General features: G+C 52.9%; 2 protein-coding genes and 1 long non-coding RNA gene across 3 annotated transcripts; 2 read left to right on the forward strand and 1 right to left on the reverse strand.

Moving 5' to 3' along the window:
* The first annotated feature begins 111 nt into the window (after positions 1 to 111).
* On the forward strand, positions 112 to 9,174 carry AP2M1 (adaptor related protein complex 2 subunit mu 1). Its single transcript, XM_033855554.2, has 11 exons — positions 112 to 265; positions 2,196 to 2,312; positions 4,162 to 4,427; positions 5,146 to 5,228; positions 5,840 to 5,975; positions 6,066 to 6,207; positions 6,716 to 6,835; positions 6,941 to 7,076; positions 7,180 to 7,277; positions 7,790 to 7,901; positions 8,567 to 9,174. The coding sequence occupies exons 2-11, from the start codon at positions 2,239 to 2,241 to the stop codon at positions 8,699 to 8,701; spliced, it is 1,302 nt and encodes a 433-aa protein (XP_033711445.1). The 5' UTR covers positions 112 to 265; positions 2,196 to 2,238; the 3' UTR covers positions 8,702 to 9,174.
* On the reverse strand, positions 8,699 to 11,308 carry LOC141278560 (uncharacterized). Its single transcript, XR_012331404.1, has 2 exons — positions 11,212 to 11,308; positions 8,699 to 11,042 (listed from the first exon to the last, which is right to left on the reverse strand). It is a non-coding gene; the product is annotated as an uncharacterized lncRNA (long non-coding RNA).
* Positions 10,873 to 19,395, forward strand: ABCF3 (ATP binding cassette subfamily F member 3). Its single transcript, XM_004326097.4, has 21 exons — positions 10,873 to 11,019; positions 11,247 to 11,394; positions 11,535 to 11,614; positions 12,105 to 12,151; positions 12,318 to 12,415; positions 12,517 to 12,639; positions 12,805 to 13,071; positions 13,384 to 13,464; positions 13,553 to 13,612; positions 13,714 to 13,770; positions 13,883 to 13,905; positions 14,016 to 14,071; positions 14,189 to 14,389; positions 14,490 to 14,566; positions 17,122 to 17,166; positions 17,247 to 17,379; positions 18,011 to 18,099; positions 18,202 to 18,293; positions 18,481 to 18,613; positions 18,752 to 18,839; positions 18,929 to 19,395. The coding sequence occupies exons 1-21, from the start codon at positions 10,947 to 10,949 to the stop codon at positions 19,085 to 19,087; spliced, it is 2,130 nt and encodes a 709-aa protein (XP_004326145.2). The 5' UTR covers positions 10,873 to 10,946; the 3' UTR covers positions 19,088 to 19,395.
* Positions 19,396 to 19,510: the final 115 nt, after the last annotated feature.

Consider the following 19,510-nt stretch of genomic DNA (forward strand, 5'->3'; position numbering starts at 1 on the left):
CCCCTCCTTCGAAGGTTCTCAAAGGCCGCGGTAGTTGTAGTTTTGCCAAACTTACGGGGTTTATAATTGTAAGCGAGAAGGCCGAGAGGCCTGACGGGATTTGTAGTCTGCTGCCTCGGCGGATGCGCACGCGCAGCAGAGGCCGGGGCGGTGCCGCGGCACTGCAGTGAAAGCCGAGGCAGCGGGCAGGCGAGCAGGGGGCGGGCGGACATCTTGGGATCCGGAGAGTGGCCAGGCTGGCTGAGCAGGGGCCTGCGGACACCAGGTGAGTTAGGGATCTAGCCGTACGGGGTGAAGGAAGACGCCTGCCTGGCTGCCCAGCTTTGCTCTTCCCTACACTGCGCTACGCGGAAAGCAGTCCACACCCGGGAGTGGCCTCAGCCTTCAGATCCGGGAGGGAGCTGACGGCGGGGCGGGGGCGCCCCGGGCGCGGTTGCAGGACGGGCGCTGAGCGGTGCCCTCCACCTGACCCGCCCGGAGCTTCCTGTGAGAAGGGGACCCTACTGGAATCCTCCCAGAGCAGGGATGCCCCGCGACGGCCCCCTCCCTAGGATCGTGACAACCCCATACCCCGCGGCGCCTCCTCCTCTCGGCGCAAGGACAAGCTTCCCACCCTGCGGCACCCCTCCTCGCAGTTGAGTGACAGCCCCCGCACTCCCTGGAACCATCTTTACCCGCGACGTTCTCCTCCCCAGGGCGAAAAGCCCACCACGCCCGCCTGCTTCTACACCTGCACGCCACAGCAAGCTACGTCTACCCAGCTTTCCCTTATTCACCACTACTAGTCTCTCCCTGCCGTTTTTTCCTCTTTAAAGCCTTGACTTTTGACATACTGGAAACTCTCTTCTCCAGGTGCCCCCACCATACCTGTTGCCGCTGTGGGCTCACCTGAGTATACTTCCTGGCTGTTGCTGCCAGTCTGTCCCTTAACTAAATATGCCATTCCTTTCCTGGGCCCCACCTCTGCTTCTCTGATGCCCTGAGCTCCCTACCATTTGATACCTGTGAACTTGGTTCTTTGCCCAGGGCTCTACCTCCATTTTGCGCTTCCTCTCCCAGTCTCTTTGGGACTGAGGAATGGGATGTGTCCACCACCTTGAGAGACTTCTCACGCAGTCTGGGAGACCTTGACTGCCACAGTAATACGCTTTATTTTCCAGTTTAGAAAAGTCTGCTAAACTGCCCCCGGTGAAATTAACACCAGGGCTAATCCAGGAAATCTAGAACTAAATTAACCCTTTTTCTCACTGCAAACAGTCTAAATTAGTTTGACCCAAATAATTTGGATAATTCAGGGATTCTGCCCCTCGTTTATAGGCACTCGGGTCAGAAGCGAATTATGCTGTGGGTCTGGAATCACAGAATTTCAGCTGGAAGGATCTCTTGATTTTTATGAACCTGCACCCACCCCATTCCCCCACACCCCTGTATTTTCATTGCACTTGGGAGCTGAGAGGGAGCCTTTCTTTTTAAAAGAGAGGTGGTCAAAAATAACTAATAAGCAGCTTGGGTCACTGAAGTGTAGTCTGTCAGAGCTGGGGCCTTTCTACTCTGCTCTTTTGCTGTTTATCTGACTGCCTGGGAGAGGTTGGAGCCACACTCCAGGGTCCATGTCAGGGCCTAAGGCCTCCCTTCTCTCTTCCTCCCCACACCCTTCACACCCTTTCCTGGAATGTTTAGACTTCTGTGAATTAGAGCCTGGTGCCTTCTCAGAAGGGTAGTGGAGCCTGAGGGACTGGGCGCTCCTAAAGCTTTGCCTGGGGGCCCCAGGCCTGAACCAACTGGAGTCATTCCTACCACCATTCCTGCAGCCACAGGCAGGCCTTCACCGTGACTCACCAGCTAGAGCCTGAGTGAGAGTCTGCACAGGAAGGGGCCTTGCTGAGCTCAGCACTGTGAAATGGGGGAGGGGCTACTCTGGGCTCAGCCCCAGAAAAGGGGCCCGGGGGGGGGGGGGGGGGGGCAAAATGGCCTTAGAATCCTGGGCCTCAGTCCCTCTCCCTTTTCTCCCTTCCAGTATGGGATAAACAGGAACTGGAGCCTGGCTAAGGGGAGGGGCATGCCTGGGAGGGTTGCAGGGTCACTTGCTGGAGGATCAAGTCAGAAAAAAAGCCCAGCCAGTGACCTGCACAGCCCCACAGGGGACATTGGCAGGGGTTCTGAGACCTTCCCTTACCCTGACCCCCCCATCCTAGGTCTGTTCTGAGAGCGATGGGCCGCGGAGACTGAGCTGCCGCCATGATTGGAGGCTTATTCATCTATAATCACAAGGGGGAGGTGCTCATCTCCCGAGTCTACCGAGATGATATCGGGTGAGTCCCCTGGCTGAGCCAGCTGTGCCCCCACCCCCACCCACCTCCCCAGCATGCAGGACCAGGTCTCTTTCTTCCAGAGGCTTGATTGGGACCGCCCCCACCCCTTGCTTCATCCTGGAAGCTCAGCTAATACAGCCTGGTTCCCATTAGGTCTGGTGGTGTTGGCCAGGCAGCCAGTTGCTGGCTGCTTGGTGGGACCTGTGAAAAGGCAGGCCCCCCACAGTCTTAGGAACTCCTGCCCTTCCTGCCTCCTGTTTGCTGCAGTGACAGACCTGGTTGCTGGAGCTGAGTGCTTTTGGCCGGGCAGATTGATCCCTCCTTTGAGGAGAAGGGAGATCTGTCTCCAGCGGGTGGAGTCAGTGGTCAGGCTGGTGGTACTAATCCACCTAAGTCTTGCTCTCACAAGCCCTTCTCATGGTGAGAGTCTTCACTGGACTCTTGAACGCCTCTCCCTTTCTCAGGAGTCAGGCTGCTGACTCAGCTGTTTTCAGTACCTCTGGGCTACTCCTGGAGGAGAGGTGGTGAGCAAGCCTGAGACACTCTCCGGGTCACTGAGGGATGAGCAGGGAGGCTGTGCTGCCTTTCTGGCCTATCAGAGTAGCCTGGGAACAGCTCCTTGTCCTGTGTGCCTCAGACCCCTATAAGGAGGCACAGCCTCACTTCTCATTCTGCCCCACCCTGCATGCCACTGCTGTTCCCTGACAGGGGACTTACCCCAGCCTCAGCGGCTCTAACGAGATTAGGCTCCTTTGGTTCATGCTGCCCTGTTTTTCTTCCTGGAATTGCTTAGAATAGACAGTCAGAGGTGGGCCTGCTGCAGTGGCTCCTGGTTTCTTGGCTAATGGGCTAGCCTGGTCTTTGTGGCTGTTTGTCCGTTGGCTGGTGGTGGGGCATGGGCTAGAGTTGTGGCAGTGCCTGGCTTGCGTATACCCACCCACACCCCACTCGCACCCTGGATGGGCCTGGTTAAGCCAAGGCCAGGACATACACCATCTTGCATGCCTTGCTGTGCTCTCCACCCCTTGCCTGTTGCCCGTCTGCTTCCACCTCGTGGTGTGTGCTGCCCACCCCAGTGTGTTGGTGTCTAATCCTCTCTTTCGTTGCTGTCACTCTCCTCTTCTTGCTGGCATCATTTCTCTCATCCCATCTCATTGGCTGCCGTAGCAATAGGTAAGCGGCCTGTTAAGCTGCTGCCCAGGCACAGGTGGGTGGGGGATCCTGTCCCCCCACCCCAGTCCCCACATCGTTGTTTTGTTCATCCTTTTTCATCCCTGAACTTGCCCTGGAATTGGATCCTGGACAAGAATGGGGTGGCCCAGCTCCATGGCCCCTCGGCTTTTCCCTCAGTAGATTAGAGCCTTCTCTGAAGTCATGCTGGTTTTGTCTAACTTCTGGAGGAGGCAGCCTTCCCCACTGGTGGGATCACTAGTGGAAAGACTGGAGAAGCAGCAGCGTCTCTTTCTCATCTGGGCCTGGAGCTTACTGAGAAGCTATAGAGGTGGCAGCAGGAAAACTGGGGCCAGGCCTGGAAGTCAGGAACATACTTCTCGAAACCTGATGGACCTCACTTTATTGTGGTTATATCTGCCGTCCTGTCATTGCCACTTGACTTCCCTGTCTCTCGTGGCCTTCAGATATCAGCCTAGCACTGGCCCTTCCCGCCGCCCCACCCCGTGCCCCCACTGGGAGGAGCCCTAGGGAACCACCCAACAGTTTAGGCATTGGCTTTAGAGTGCATGTCAGACTTCAGCAGAGAGGGGGGTGGCTGTTTGTTAGCTGTGGTTGATCCCTGCAGAGTGAGGTTTGCCCATGTACTGAGCAGCCTCTGTGCACCCTTTTCTCTCAGGAGGAACGCAGTGGACGCCTTTCGGGTCAATGTTATCCATGCCCGGCAGCAGGTGCGCAGCCCCGTCACCAACATTGCTCGCACCAGTTTCTTCCATGTTAAGCGGTCCAACATCTGGCTGGCAGCTGTCACCAAGCAGAATGTCAATGCTGCCATGGTCTTCGAATTCCTCTATAAGATGTGTGACGTAATGGCTGCCTACTTTGGCAAGATCAGCGAAGAGAACATCAAGAACAATTTTGTGCTCATATATGAGCTGCTGGATGGTGAGGCTGGCGGGGCAGTGGGTCTAGGGTGGGGATGCACCTGCTGGGGCCTGGCCTGGAGGTGGGAGCAGGTCTGAGGCTCCAGTGCCCTCTGAACTTCCTTTCCTGACTATCTGGTATTTTGAGCTCTGAGGAGGACAGTCCAAATCCAGAACTAAAGGCTGATCTGAAGTGAATACAAAAATAGGCTAGCGAATGGAGGTAGGGGAAGACCAAAAGGTCTTTTGGTGGCTGGTCCTCCTGCAGTTCAGTTAAGCACATTTCATCCTCTTATCTTTGTGGTTTGGGTCTTACCACACTGACTCTCCTCCCAGCTTTCCATCGCAACAGCTGCCTCAGAGCCTGGACAAGGGTGAGATGATATAGGCCCCTCCGGGCGCGTCGTTACCTCTCTTCCTCTGTAGGGTATGATTTAAGTGAACAGAGTCCTTTCATCTTCCCAACATCTCTGTCTTTTCAGGGCTGAGGGCTTCTTGACCTCTCACCCACTGGCCATGCAACTCTTCTGCTGATTTTTTCTATTTGAAAAAAAACCGTGATGTTTTCATTGTTTTCTTATAAAGCACAAATCCTAGAGTAAATGCTAAAACTTCGCTGCAGATGGTGCCTAAATGTCTTTTGGAGCTATGCTGGCCAGATATATCCAGGCCAGGGGAGGGACTGGATCAAAGGAGCCTTCCGCTTTTTCTAGGAGCTGATGGCTCCCTTCCTTTTGCAGAGATCCTAGATTTTGGCTACCCACAGAACTCAGAGACAGGCGCGCTGAAAACCTTCATCACCCAGCAGGGCATCAAGAGCCAGGTACTCAAATTGTACAGGCTGTAGTCAGGGTGGAGCCCAACCTCCCTTCATCCCCGCTGGCCCCCAAGCGTTGTCTGAGCTGACTCATGAGCCTGCCCCTGACAGGAAGTGCTGGCCTGAGCCTCCTGCCATGACCGCAGGCCTCTTTTGCTCTGTGTAGCCCTCTCCCACCCCTGGAGCTTGCCAACTCAGCATCTCTGTTACTGGGGATACAGCTCAAGCAGTTTCCTTCTACACTGCGGGAAGGGTGGGTGTGGACTGCTCTGGAGGCTTGGCATTCCTCAGGAGGAGAGAGCTTGGGCCCTCTTCTAGGATCCAGGCCTCATAGCCTTCTCCTTCTTTTCTGCCTGCCTCTTCCCATCTGCGCTCCTCTGCTGCTTCCTGTGGGCACCATGTTGGCCCTGTGTTCTCCAGCATCAGGTAAGCTGTTCCCTCAGCTTCCACCCTTGCAGCTTTGCTCAGTTTCCTCCAGGCGCTGCCCCATGGGGGAAGATGGGTCACAGGGTGGGGACTAGAAGGGAGAGGGGATGAGGGTGGAGTGGGGATGGAGACAAGTGGATTGAAGGGGGAGAGGAGTGAGGCCTTGCTGTTTGTCTCTATTCCCCATGTAGACAAAAGAAGAGCAGTCTCAGATCACCAGCCAGGTGACCGGGCAGATTGGCTGGCGGCGGGAGGGCATCAAGTATCGCCGGAACGAGCTCTTCCTGGATGTGCTGGAGAGTGTGAACCTCCTCATGTCCCCACAGGGTGAGGGCCCTCTCGTGATGAAGCGGGATGGGGGCCAGGGCAGGATATTGGTCCTGACTCAGCTGCTCCTGTTTATCTGTCCATCACCAGGGCAGGTGCTGAGCGCCCATGTGTCAGGCCGGGTGGTGATGAAGAGCTACCTGAGTGGCATGCCCGAGTGCAAGTTTGGGATGAATGACAAGATTGTCATTGAGAAGCAGGGCAAAGGCACAGCTGATGAAACAAGCAAGAGGTGCCTGGGGCAGGGGAGCTGGTGGGAGAGGGTGGACCTTGGAGGGCTGAGCAGAGCCTGGTGAATCACAGGTTCCTTCTGGATTTCATTTTTGCAGTAATGCAAACTCCCTTTTCCTAAGGGTGTGCTTGGCTTGGTTGCTCTTGGTATCTGTGTTAAGAGAGATGAGGGGATTGTCCTCATCCTACTCAGAGTAAGCCCCTTTGTTTGATCCCAAGGACCAAGATTCTTCTGTACATACTGATGGCCCCTGCCCAGTGTGCCTGAAACTTTTGGGTTCCAAGCAGCAGAGCTCTCAAAAGATGATGAGTTTGCAAAGCTCCCACTCATCCATAACTCTGGGACAAGGACCCGCAAGCCAGACAGCTGCATTCTGACAGCTTTCCATAGATTATAGTGCACGCCTGTCCAGGCTCTGGCAGCCTTTGGGGGTGGGCTAATCTCCCAGCCCGACTCTCTCGTGCTAGTCTCTTGTACCAATGAGGAGACCTTCTGTCCCTGCTTGCAGCGGGAAGCAGTCAATTGCCATTGACGACTGTACCTTCCACCAGTGTGTGCGACTCAGCAAGTTTGACTCGGAGCGCAGCATCAGCTTCATCCCACCAGACGGAGAATTTGAGCTCATGAGGTGCCATTGGGGTGTGAGGAGCAGGGGTTGCTGTTGGCAGAGATAGGGAGAGAGGGAGGAGAACAGGCTCTGCTGTGCCAACCTGAAGGTCTCACACCCCTAAAGGTATCGCACCACCAAGGACATCATCCTTCCTTTCCGAGTGATCCCGCTAGTTCGGGAAGTGGGACGCACCAAGCTGGAGGTCAAGGTGGTCATTAAGTCCAACTTCAAGCCCTCACTACTGGCTCAGAAGATTGAGGTGAGGATAAGGGACTTGGGGAGGAGGAAGCACTTGTCTCCAGGAATAAAGGGAGCTGATGTCAGGGTTTGACAGAGCTCCCTGACAGGTGTGTCACTTCTAGGTGAGGATCCCAACCCCCCTGAACACCAGTGGGGTGCAGGTGATCTGCATGAAGGGGAAGGCCAAGTACAAGGCCAGCGAGAACGCCATCGTGTGGAAGTGAGTCTTTCCTTCATGAGGCCACAGCAGGGCTCAAGATGCCTTGGTGTACCCTCTTGTTAAGTTTCACCTTTCGTCCTGTGAGTGAGTGTGTGTGTGTGGTTGTGGGGGGAACGGGGGTGACTGCTTCTCCAGGAGCCTTTGCTTGTGTTCTCACCCCTTATACCTCTGTGTAAGTGTGCAGATGCCTGCACTGGGGTGCATGCATGCATGCATTTATTTATCAAGATTCTTTAACATTTCCCTATTTGCCCTTGCAATACCTCTGTGAAGTAGAGAGCAAGGGATAGCATGGCCATGTATCTAAGCAGAAACTGCGTGCAGCCCACAGTGCTAAAGGAATAACAGACCCAGGGTTTCATAGCAAGAGGTTATCAGAGTCCTCACCACATTTCCTTGCCCTAGCACCTCCCACAAGCTCCTGGGTTCTCTTCCCTGCCACCCCGCAACCTCCCCAAAGGGGCAACCCCCCTTGAAGCTCCTCCAGGCTACCAGGGCCCCTGTGTTCCCAGGATCAAGCGCATGGCAGGCATGAAGGAATCGCAGATCAGCGCTGAGATTGAGCTTCTGCCCACCAACGACAAGAAGAAATGGGCTCGACCCCCCATTTCAATGAACTTTGAGGTATGGCAGAGAAGGGGCCTAGAGCCACGGCAGGGTGTGCTTTAGAGATCATTCAGATCAACCTCTGCACCTACCACCTTGCAGACGAGGAAACTGAGGCCCAGAGAGAAGTGATTGCAATTCACAGACCCATTCCTTCCCGCCTTAGGCCTCCTACTAGAAATTGCTATTCACACCGACAAAAATCCTTGACTTCCTTTGGCTTGTCATAAAACAATTCTTAGGGAAAACTGAAACAGCTTTCATGTCAGGTAAGACACAAAGTTTACAGACAGGAAAATGGGCTGACTTTGCTTTGTGTACGTTAGACATGTAATTTTTTCCACCTTATTGTTTAAGTCCCTAATATTGAGCGGGATAAGTATGTTCTAAGGCAGGTCTTTGGTTGCTGCCACCTGCTCATTAAAGGAATTGATTCAAGTCATCACAGGCAGGGCCTGACTTCAAACCCAAATGATTGCTAGTTACTCCTGGATATGCTTTCTTCCTTAGTAACCTCTTAGAGGACCCCTCACCACCCCAGCTTCCTTCAGCTTCTTTCAGGGTCCCAACCATTCAGACACCTGTAGTAGAGAGATGAGGTAGGGCAAGGCTATGGAACTTCCCGGAGGAGAGCGGCAGTGAAAGGAAGGTCACGTTCCTAACTGGAGCTGTCCCTTGCCCAGGTGCCATTCGCGCCTTCTGGTCTCAAGGTGCGCTACTTGAAGGTGTTTGAACCGAAGCTGAACTACAGCGACCACGACGTCATCAAATGGGTGCGCTACATTGGCCGCAGCGGCATTTATGAGACCCGCTGCTAGCTGCCTAGTGGCAGCTAGCCCGCCTCCCCACCCACCCTCTTCCACGGGTCTGGGTGCCCTTGGTCACCACACGTCAGTGTCTCCCTCCTGCTTTGCTGCCTTCCCTTTGCACCAGCCCCTTCGTCTAGGTCTGGACCAACCACGTTGTGAGCGGGACTGTTGGAGCAGTCCCTGGGCTCCCTGGGCAGGGTGGTTTCTGAGGTTCCTGCTCCTCCGTCCATCTGCCTGCCCCAGCCCCATGCCAGGCTCTGAGTTCTGCGACCAAAGCCAGGTGGGCCCCATCTCCTCCCCTCCCCTGTGGCCACATCTCTGGAGTGGGAGGGTCGGCTGCCCCTCACCTCGGAGCTCCCCCAAAGGCCAGTAACAGATCCCCAGCCCTCGATTCCTACTCTGCTTTGGGATAGTGTGAGCTTCATTTTGTACAACGTGTGACTTTGTCCAGTTATAAACCTAATAAACTCTGTAGAATGGTGTTGCTGGCTAAATGTTGAAGTGGAAGGTACACGGGGAGGGGGTCTGGTGGGACTGTCCTCCCCTGTCTTACTTGGCCTGCCAGGAGTAGAATTTTCTATTCCAAACTCTATTTTGTCTCAATTGTTACGTCCCTCAGGGCCATCTAAGCCCCTGACAGGTGTTAGCCCCAGGTCTCCCATCTCCTCTGAGAAAATAGCCTCAAGGACAAGCAGCCCCACCTGGCCCCGGTTCCCTGAGGGTAGAGATTCTTTCCTTAAAATCATTCTCAGCTTTAGGCAGGTATTTTTCTAATTAGCAGAGATTAAGCAAGGTTTACGTTTGGTCTTTCCAGCCATCCTTAGAAACTGACCTCTTAATTCCATCCTCCTGGCAGTTACTCAGGCTTCACAGACCTCAGTGGGTGGGTTGTAAAAAGGAAAAATGACTCTTCCCAGGCCTCTTAGAAAATTCCTCCCTCTGTGCCTCCCCCTCTCCATAGAATTGTGTGGTGAGTGAGTCCGTGAGGGGAGTGCTTCATCTTCTGCTGATGTGTTGGAGCAGATAAAGATTTGCCATCACTGGTTTTCCCTTGCTTGGTCTCAACCTTTTTAAACCTAAAACATCTATTAAGAGAAAATATATAATGAACCCTCATGTCGCATCATGGTGGTTTAACTTGTCATCTCCTTAATATCACATCCAATCTGTGTTCGTGCTTAATCCAAGTGTCCTACAAAAATTTTCACAATTTACATCTGGATCCAAACAAGGTCCATTGTGATTGGTGAATGCTTCTTAAATCTTAAAAATCACAGGTTTTCCCTTAGCTCTTGCAATGTTGAAGAAACCAAATAGTTCTGTAGTTTCCCCGTCAGAATTACTTTCCCTGTGTTTCATATAAAATGGAAATAACAGGATCGATTCCTCACAATGCCAAAAGGATGGATAACGTTGTGACTTTAGGTGACAATTTTAGAGCCCAGTTGGAAGAATATTCACATTAAATGTGAAGCAGTAGCATCATCAGGGTACGAAGAAGTCTCTTTGCTTTGGGTGTAGGTAGGGAATAAATAGTGCATTTACACAGACCTTGTCGATCTGGTTTTCTTGCCCCGTGGCGGTCAGTGAGGCAGTGCCCCGGGGGTGGTGGGAGGACGTAATTCGCTGAAGTCAGCTGAGCTGTCAAGTGTGAGAGGACTGAGTGCAGGTCGCGGGCGGGCTGGCTACCTGACCAAGACAAGCAGCCCGTAGAGCCAGAGAACCGGAACAAAACGCGCGGCTGCACAGAACGGCGCCAGGGGCTTCTAAGAGCTCAGGGACCAGCGTTGAGTCAGCAAAGCTCTCGGCGAGCTCCAAAATGGACCCGGACAGGCGCGCAGCGGCTGACGCGCCTCAAGTGAGCGTACAGAATCTAGCAAGGCCGAAGTGCTTTATCAACCGCCCTTCTTGGGAGGTTCCCAGATAAACCGCGAGCTTCCCTGCACCCCGCCCCCGCCGCCAGCAGGATCTCCACCTCCCATAAGGCAGCGAGCACCGCACGTGTCGCTAATTTTTTAGTGGAAAGGGTTGCGCAAGCGCAGAGAGTGTGGCTCAGCGTAGACTTGAGCGGCGCTTGCGCACCGTTCCTCCAGCGCCGTTCACCCCGCCCACCGGGTTCTGCGCACTCTGCGCATTTCTTACGTCACCGTTTCGCATGCGCTTTGGAAGGAAGGGCGAGATTTCGGGGACGGGCAGGGGGCGGGCCTTGGCCGAGGTCTCACGGCGACTGCGCGGACGGGATCCCAACTGGAACATGGCGACTTGCGCAGAAATCCTGCGGAGCGAGTTCCCCGAAATTGACGGACAGGTCTTCGACTACGTGACGGGTGAGCCGAACCGAATCAACGCGCTGGGGATGCCGAAGTGGTAGTCAGGGGGGAGTACTAAGGGAGGGCAGTGCCGGGGACCGCTGCTAGGCCTCTCCTCTGCGTGACCTGTTGTCCCGAGGGCCAGTTGGTTCTGGAGCCCGGACTGGGGCCGCGGTACGGGGATTAAAACTGCTTGTATGTCCACCCTACCTGGTATTTTCCTCGTCTTGCCACGCCCGCCCTAGGCGTCTTGCACAGCGGCAGTGCGGACTTCGAGTCTGTGGATGACCTGGTGGAAGCTGTGGGGGAACTGTTGCAAGAGGTGTCCGGGGACAGCAAGGATGACGCGGGCATCAGGGCCGTGTGCCAGCGCATGTACAACACTCTGCGCCTGTACGTGCCAGGGCAGGGATATTCGTGGGGGAGATGGGAGGGCGGACGGTCAGGAGAGGAGACGTGAGGGAGGAAGGTCTGACGGCCACAGAGCTTTCTCCTCCACTTCTAACTCTTTGCTTTCTATCCCTACCCTCAAGGACTGAGCCACAGACCCAGGGAAACAGCCAGGTGCTACTAGACGCCCCCATCCAGTTGTCAAAGATAACAGAGAGCTACGGTGAGAGTGAGGGAAGATTGAACTAGCTGCCCTGTGTCCTTTTCTTGGCCTCCGCCCCCTGGAGCTCAGGACTCTTGGTATCTCTGTTCCACAGAACAAGGTTGTAGGAACTAGTTGATGTCTTTACAGAGGGCAGATGAGCCCGTTAATAAAGGGATTAGGATTGGAGAGTTCTCTAAGCTCTTGGGTGTGGTAGGAAGCATATGGGCCTTGCAGCTGGACAGTCTTGGGTTCACTCCCCAATTTTGCGACTTACTAACCAACTGCATGATCTTGTAAGAGTTGCCTGTCTGCTCCCAGTCTCTGTATCCTTAATCTGTGAATTGAGTTTTTGTTTTGTTTTTAAGTGTTGGGAGGATGATACCTATCTCCAGAATTTGTAAGGCTTTCCTTTAAATGTATGTGTCTGTGTTTAGTTTGTGATAGTTACTCAAAATGTTAGTTTCCCTTCCCTTAGGGAGAAGGTGACAGCTTTTCTTATCGCTTACAGACTGTGGCACCAAACTTCCAGGCCTGCTAAAGAGGGAACAGTCCTCGGTGAGGAGGGGGAGGAGGAAGAAAAGGAGAGGGCTGTATCTATGGGGGGGAGTGGGAGTTGATTGTCTCTAAATATTGGAGTATCTTTCTGGGGGATTTCTGATTGTCTTTTCCTGAGTCTCTGAGCCTACACCCTAGGATGAAATGGTTGTGTTTGGACCCTTAGACAGTGAATGCAAAGAAGCTAGAGAAAGCTGAGGCTCGACTGAAGGCAAAGCAGGAGAAGCGCTCAGAGAAGGACACACTCAAGACCAGCAGCCCTCTGTGAGTTTAGTGAGAAGGGCTGAGAAGAGAGCAGAGCAGTCTCTATTGGGATGGAAGGGTGCTTGGGAGTGCTAAAAGCCATCCGTTTCTCCCTTTAAAAGAGTTTTGGAAGAGGCATCAGCCAGCCAGGCAGGCAGCAGAAAGGAGAGTCGGTTGGAATCATCTGGCAAGAACAAATCCTACGATGTGCGAATTGAGAACTTTGATGTGTCTTTTGGCGATAGGTGAGAGAGTGGCAGTGGGGGAGTGCGGGTGATATTTTTCTTTTTCCAGTTAAAGGAGAATTAGGAGAGGTGAAATGGGGCTAAAAATAGTTAGGTTTCTGTTGTTAAACTTGCTGTGCAACTACCTCTAGAGTACCCTTTGTCTCCTTCCTACCACCTCTGCAGGGTACTGCTGGCTGGAGCAGATGTGAACCTGGCATGGGGCCGCCGCTATGGGCTGGTGGGTCGGAATGGACTAGGGAAGACGACGCTGCTGAAGATGCTGGCCACCCGGAGCCTGCGGGTTCCAGCCCACATTTCCCTGCTGCACGTGGAGCAGGAGGTTGCTGGAGACGACACCCCTGCCCTGCAGAGTGTGCTGGAGAGTGATACTGTGCGAGAAGATCTCCTGCGTCGGGAGCGGGAGCTCAGCGCCCAGATTGCTGCTGGCAGGTGAGGGCTCCTGGCGAGGGATTGACCAGCAGCGGCTGTGCTTCACAGAGTGCCTGCCGTGCTGGCACAATCCACAATTCGTGTGCCCATCCTAGTAGGCAGCATATCTTAGAACTTGGCGCTGTGGGGCTGTAAATCCCTTGTTCCTGGCACAGTGCCCATTGCCCTCACCGCCGTGAGCAAGTCCTTCCTGTGCTCTGTTCCTGTCCCGGCAACAAGGCAGCCAGTGGCCTGCTTTGCAGCTGTCCTGGGGTGCAGGATATACTAGTAGACTGCGCCCACTCAGGCTGATTGCCCTTCCCCCATTCCTAGGGCCGAGGGCTCAGAAGCTGCACAGCTGGCAGAAATCTATGCCAAGTTGGAGGAGATTGAGGCTGACAAAGCACCTGCCAGGTATTTAAACTTCCCTTCCTTTCTTCAGATTTCCTCCTTCCCTTCTGTTACCTGTTCCAACCAGGTTCTTTCATTTCTTCACTCCTAGAGCATCAGTCATTCTTGCTGGGCTTGGCTTTACCCCCAAAATGCAGCAGCAGCCCACGCGGTGAGTGGCCCTTACCATTCTTGGCTCTGAACACTGTTGGCTCTGCCTCTGCCTGTTCTCGTGAACACTCGCCCTTGTGATGCAGCTCTGTCTCTCTTTAGGGAGTTCTCAGGTGGCTGGAGGATGAGACTGGCCCTCGCCCGGGCTCTGTTTGCTAGGTGAGTCTCCTGGGCCTGGGTATGGATACTGTGGAGGATGGGCTTGGCTCTTGGCGAGTGGCAACAAGTCGCTGGCCTAAAACCTCAAGCCTTGCGTTCTTCTTTTCCACAGGCCAGATCTGCTGCTGTTAGATGGTGAGTTTGAAATGGGGCACCCTGACTTTGGGGTGCAAAAGCATGCCATCACCCAAGTTCCCAGTTCTCTAGCCCTTCTATCCCAAACGTGTCCTCCTCCACTTTTCCAGAACCCACAAACATGCTGGATGTAAGGGCCATCCTGTGGCTGGAGAATTACCTGCAGGTGAGTGCCTACAGGTGCCAGAGTAAGTCTGGGAAAGGTCTGCCTCCAAGACCGTTGGGGTCTGGGAGCTGACTGCCTTCCCAAACTGGGCCTGCCATCCTGTGACCCCCCCCTCAGACGTGGCCCTCCACAATCCTGGTCGTCTCCCACGACCGCAACTTCCTGAATGCCATAGCCACAGACATCATCCACCTGCACAGCCAGCGGCTGGATGGTTACCGGGGAGACTTTGAGACCTTCATCAAGAGCAAGCAGGAGCGGCTGCTCAATCAGCAGCGTGAATATGAGGCCCAGCAGCAATATCGCCAGCATATCCAGGTGTGGGAGCAGGCAGCGCTGGGGACCTGCCCCATCCCATGGGTATTAGAGTTGTGGGGAGTGAGGGAGCTGAACAGTACCTGAACTCATCCACCTGCAGGTTTTCATTGACCGGTTTCGCTACAACGCTAACAGAGCCTCTCAAGTGCAGAGCAAACTCAAGATGCTGGAGAAGCTGTGAGTACGGTGTCTCTGACCAGGCTTTGACTCATGTCTCTTATTTTCTTCCCTCATTTTGTAGGCCACCCCTTGCACTCCCATTTTAGATCTCCTCTTTTCTACAAACCAACTTTAATTTCCTCCCCTGCAGGAAGGCAGGGTATTCTGTTACTGCTCTTGGAGAGTTAATCTTGCCCCCAGGTCTAGGCAACTATCAGTCTACTTTCTGTCTGTATATATTTGCTAATTCTGGACATTTCGTATAAATGGAATTGTACACGTAATCTTTTGTGTCTGGCTTTTTTCGCTTAACATAACGTTTTCGAGGTTCAATGTGTCGGAGCATGGATTAGTGCTTCACTCCTCTTTATGACCAGATAATATTCTGTTGTATGGATAGTCCACATTTTGTTGACTCATCAGGTGGTAGACATTTGGATTATTTCCCCTTTTTGGCTCTTATGAATAATGCTGCTGTGAACATTTGTGTACAAGTTTTTGTGTAGACATGTGTTTTTTATTCTCTTGGGTACATACCTAGGAATGGAATTGCTGGGTTACATGGTAATTCTATGTTTAAATTTTTGAGGAACTGCCAAACTGTTTTTATTTTATTTTATTTTATTTTGTTTATTTATTTATTTATTTTTGGCTCTGTTGGCTCTTCGTTGCTGCATGTGGGCTTTCTCTAGTTGTGGCGAGTGGGGGCTACTCTTCGTTGCGGTGCGCAGGCTTCTTATTGCGGTGGCTTCTCGTTGCAGAGCACGGGCTCTAGGTGCACAGGCTTCAGTAGTTGTGGCACGTGGGCTCAGTAGTTGTGGCATGTGGGCTCAGTAGTTGTGGCTCGCGGGCTCTAGAGCGCAGGCTCAGTAGTTGGCGCATGGGCTTAGTTGCGCCACAGCATATGGGATCTTCCTGGACCAGGGCTCAAACCTGTGTCGCCTGCATTGGCAGGCGGATTCTTAACCACTGTGCCACCAGGGAAGCCCTCCAAACTGTTTCTAAAAGCAGCTGCACCATTTTACCTTCCTGCCAGCAATATATGAGGGTTCCAATTTCTCTGCCTTCTTGCCAACACTTATTATCTGTCTTTCAAATTTTAGCCATCCTAGTGGGTGTGAAGTGATATCTCATTGTGATCTTGATTTGTATTTCCTTAATGACTAATGGTGTTGAGCATTGGACGGTTTTTTTGTTTTTAAAATTTATTTATTTAATTTATTTTTGGCTGTGTTGGGTCTTCGTTTCTGTGCGAGGGCTTTCCCTAGTTGGGGCAAGCGGGGGCCACTCTTCATCGCGGTGCACGGGCCTCTCACTATCGTGGCCTCTCTTGTTGCGGAGCACAGGCTCCAGACATGCAGGCTCAGTAGTTGTGGCGCACGGGCTCACTTGCTCTGCGGCATGTGGGATCCTCCCAGGCCACAGCTCGAACCCGTGTCCCCTGCGTTGGCAGGCAGATTCTCAACCACTGCGCCACTAGGGAAGCCGCGGAGGTTTTTTTAATTGAGGTGCAGTTGATATGCAGTATTATATAAGTTTCACTTGTACAGCATAGTGATTCATAATATTTAAAGGTTACATTTCATTTATAGTTATCGTAAAATATCGGCGGTATTCTCTGTGTTGTGTAATATGTTCTTGTAGCTTATTTATTTTATACATAGTAGTTTGTATCTCTTAATCCTCTACCCCAATCTTGCCCCCCCCACCCCTTTCCTCTCCCCACTGGTAACTACTAGTTTGTTCTCTGTATCTGTGAGTCTGTTTCTTTTTTGTTATATTCACTAGCTTTAGTTTTTAGATTCCACCTATAAGTGATATCATACAGTAAATTTTTTCTCTGCCTTATTTCACTTAGCATAATATTCTTCAAGTCCATCCATGTTGTTACAGATGGCAAAATTTTATTCTTTTTTTGTGGCTGAGTCGTTTTGCATTATGTGTGTGTGTGTGTGTGTGTGTGTATTCATTCATCTGTGGATGTGCAGACACTTAGGTTGCTTCTGTATCTTGGCAGTTGTAAACAATACTGCTGTGAACATTGGGGTGCATGTATCTTTTCGAATTAGTGTTTTCATTTTTTTTGGATACATACCCAGGAGAGCATTGGAGGTTTAATCTTTTTTTTTTCGTTTTTTTTTGGTTTTTTTTTGCGGTAAGCGGGCCTCTCACTGCCTTGGCCTGTCCCGTTGCGGAGCACAGGCTCCGGATGTGCAGGCTCAGCGGCCATGGCTCACGGGCCTAGCCGCTCCGTGGCATGTGGGATCTTCCCAGACCGGGGCATGAACCCGTGTCCCCTGCGTCGGCAGGCGGACTCTCAACCACTGCGCCACCAGGGAAGCCCCGGAGGTTTAATCTTGAAGCAATATTTCTGGATGTGCTGGTGGTAGGGGAGTCATAAGGCTTATTTAGGATTTTGTGACCTTGAAACATACGTCACAGTATATTAACAGGGAGGACAAAAGAACCACCAAAAAAAAGAATCCTGTTTTTCTGGCATGTATATTACTTGTGTGACAAAAACAAATTTATTTTTTAAAGTTGTAAACCTAGTCTGTCTCCTCTCTCCTCAGACCGGAGCTGAAACCCGTGGACAAGGAGTTGGAGGTAGTGATGAAGTGAGTGCTGGGCCAGAGGGGCAGGTGGGGAAGCTCTTGTTTCTGGCTGCCCTCGTGCTCCTCACCCCCACTTCTTGCAGGTTCCCCGATGGGTTTGAGAAATTCTCACCACCAATTCTGCAGCTAGATGAGGTGGATTTCTACTATGACCCAAAGCATGTCATCTTCAGCTGTCTCACCGTCTCAGCTGATCTTGAATCCCGCATCTGTGTGGTATGGTTGGTGTTTCTCTGTTTCGTGAGCTGGGACTGGACTCTCCCACCCCTGTATGTGGTGTGGATTGGCCACATGGGGGAGAAGGTCCCCAGGAGTAGGAGTCAGCGCCTGGGCTGAGGACTTTGCTATACTTGGCCCCACCTCCCGGGGGAGGACTTTGCTATACTTGTACTGGCCCCTCCTCCAGCCTCACAGGGCCGCTCTGCGGCATAGATGGAGAGCCTGGCATGTGGTATTTTATAAATACTTAGAGCAGTACTTTGTCTTACTGGTCTCAGCTCTGAGTTTCCTCAAACTGTGGAACATAGAGGAGAGAGCATGGGCTTCAGGGTCAGACTTCGATTCCTAACTCTGCCATTTCCTAGCTTGGTTACTAAGCAGTCTCCTCATCCTTAAAATGGAGATAATGTCTAACTCACTTGGTTATTGGGAGAATTAATTCCCTTGCACTTAGTGGGTACTTAGGTATTGGTCCCTTTTACATCTTCCTTCATTTTTTTCTATAGTTCCTTAAAAATATTTTTTTAGTTGTTGGAGTCCCTGGGACTAGCTGAGACCCATTCTCATCTCCTCCACTTCTGTATCCCGCACAAGGGTGCTCTTTACATTCTCTTGTTACTTCTTACAGGTTGGGGAGAATGGGGCTGGGAAGTCTACCATGTTGAAGCTCCTTATGGGGGATCTGGCACCTGTTCGGGGCATCAGACATGCTCACAGGTAGGGCCCACATCGCCGCTCTCCAAACCCTCCTGTGCTGTAGCTGCACTCTCATGGCCATTGCCCTCCATGACCTCTCTCCACCTTTCCGTCTGCCTGCAGGAATCTGAAGATTGGCTATTTCAGCCAGCACCACGTGGAGCAGCTGGACCTGAATGTCAGTGCTGTGGAATTGCTGGCACGCAAGTTCCCCGGTGCGTCAGGGATTTGAGTTGGGGAAGGAGGGCCGGGTCTGACGCCTACAGCTAGGCCTACCTGGGGTTGCTGAGCAGCCCTCCAACGCTGGGTGTGAGGACATATGCATTGGGGGTGGGGCTGGGAGGAATGTGAAGGGAGGGAGTTGGGCCGAGAACCCACACGGTGGGGTGGGGCCTATTCCAGGACGGCCTGAGGAGGAATACCGTCACCAGCTGGGCCGGTATGGCATCTCTGGAGAACTGGCCGTGCGCCCTGTTGCCAGCTTGTCTGGAGGCCAGAAGAGCCGTGTGGCCTTTGCTCAGATGACCATGCCCTGGTGAGGCCTCCTTTTCAAGAGCTTTGCCCTCCCCTTTCCCACTCTTTCCTAATGGAAAATGATTGTCTTGCCTTCGTATCAGAGTTCCTTTTCTCCCAGCCCCCGTAACTTCCCACCTTCCTGGGTTCTGCCTTCCAGCCCCAACTTCTACATTCTGGATGAACCCACAAACCACCTGGATATGGAGACCATTGAGGCTCTGGGCCGCGCTCTCAACAGTTTCAGGGTGAGTGTACCTTCACACTGCCCACTCCTTCCCAGGCCTCAGCACCCCTTAGGGGCCCCCTGAGTGCTCCCTGGTCTCCTGTCTTTCAGGGTGGTGTGATTCTGGTGTCCCACGATGAACGCTTCATCCGGCTGGTGTGCCAAGAGCTGTGGGTGTGTGAAGGAGGCGGCGTCACCCGGGTCGAGGGGGGATTTGACCAGTACCGAGCTCTTCTCCAGGAACAGTTCCGCCGTGAGGGCTTCCTCTAGGGCCACCAAGCTGAGGACTGTGCCCAGGACATGGACTGGTCTCTCAGACCCCTGGGCCACCACGTAGGCAACCATCTCCGGCCATGGACTTACCCCGACTTTGGGGACAGCCTTATTCCTAAATCTCTCCTTTTGATTGGAGCGTCCTCTTGCGCAACCCAGGGAGCCCCACCTAAGGGTCTTTAAGGACTGGTCTTCCAAGAGGAAGGGAATGGGGGTGCCCTCTGGGATTTTAGGTTCTCCCCCACTGCCCCAGCTGCGACTGGGCTCTGAGTGGCCACATGTAAATTAAATCTCCCTGCATCTTCCTCGCCTCGCCTCTGCTGCTCCCTGGCGCGGGGCTACAGTGTTTGCCCACAGTTAAGGAGTGTAGGCTCTCTGATTTGGCATTTTCCTGTGGCATTTGTGTCGGTCATGTGGAGG

The sequence above is a fragment of the Tursiops truncatus genome, chromosome 4, assembly GCF_011762595.2.
Source record: "Tursiops truncatus isolate mTurTru1 chromosome 4, mTurTru1.mat.Y, whole genome shotgun sequence".
Taxonomy (NCBI): domain Eukaryota; kingdom Metazoa; phylum Chordata; class Mammalia; order Artiodactyla; family Delphinidae; genus Tursiops; species Tursiops truncatus.

What these genes read in the sequence shown, in the direction of transcription:
- ABCF3 (XM_004326097.4), top strand. Translation starts at nt 10,947, where the DNA reads ATGGCGACTTGCGCAGAAATCCTGCGGAGCGAGTTCCCCGAAATTGAC. An exon ending in ATGTACAACACTCTGCGCCT is followed by an intron (nt 11,395 to 11,534) that starts GTACGTGCCAGG and finishes CCTACCCTCAAG; the next exon opens with GACTGAGCCACAGACCCAGG. An exon ending in GCCCGGGCTCTGTTTGCTAG is followed by an intron (nt 13,771 to 13,882) that starts GTGAGTCTCCTG and finishes TCTTTTCCACAG; the next exon opens with GCCAGATCTGCTGCTGTTAG.
- AP2M1 (XM_033855554.2), top strand. Translation starts at nt 2,239, where the DNA reads ATGATTGGAGGCTTATTCATCTATAATCACAAGGGGGAGGTGCTCATC. An exon ending in GGAGAATTTGAGCTCATGAG is followed by an intron (nt 6,836 to 6,940) that starts GTGCCATTGGGG and finishes ACACCCCTAAAG; the next exon opens with GTATCGCACCACCAAGGACA. An exon ending in GAGAACGCCATCGTGTGGAA is followed by an intron (nt 7,278 to 7,789) that starts GTGAGTCTTTCC and finishes CTGTGTTCCCAG; the next exon opens with GATCAAGCGCATGGCAGGCA.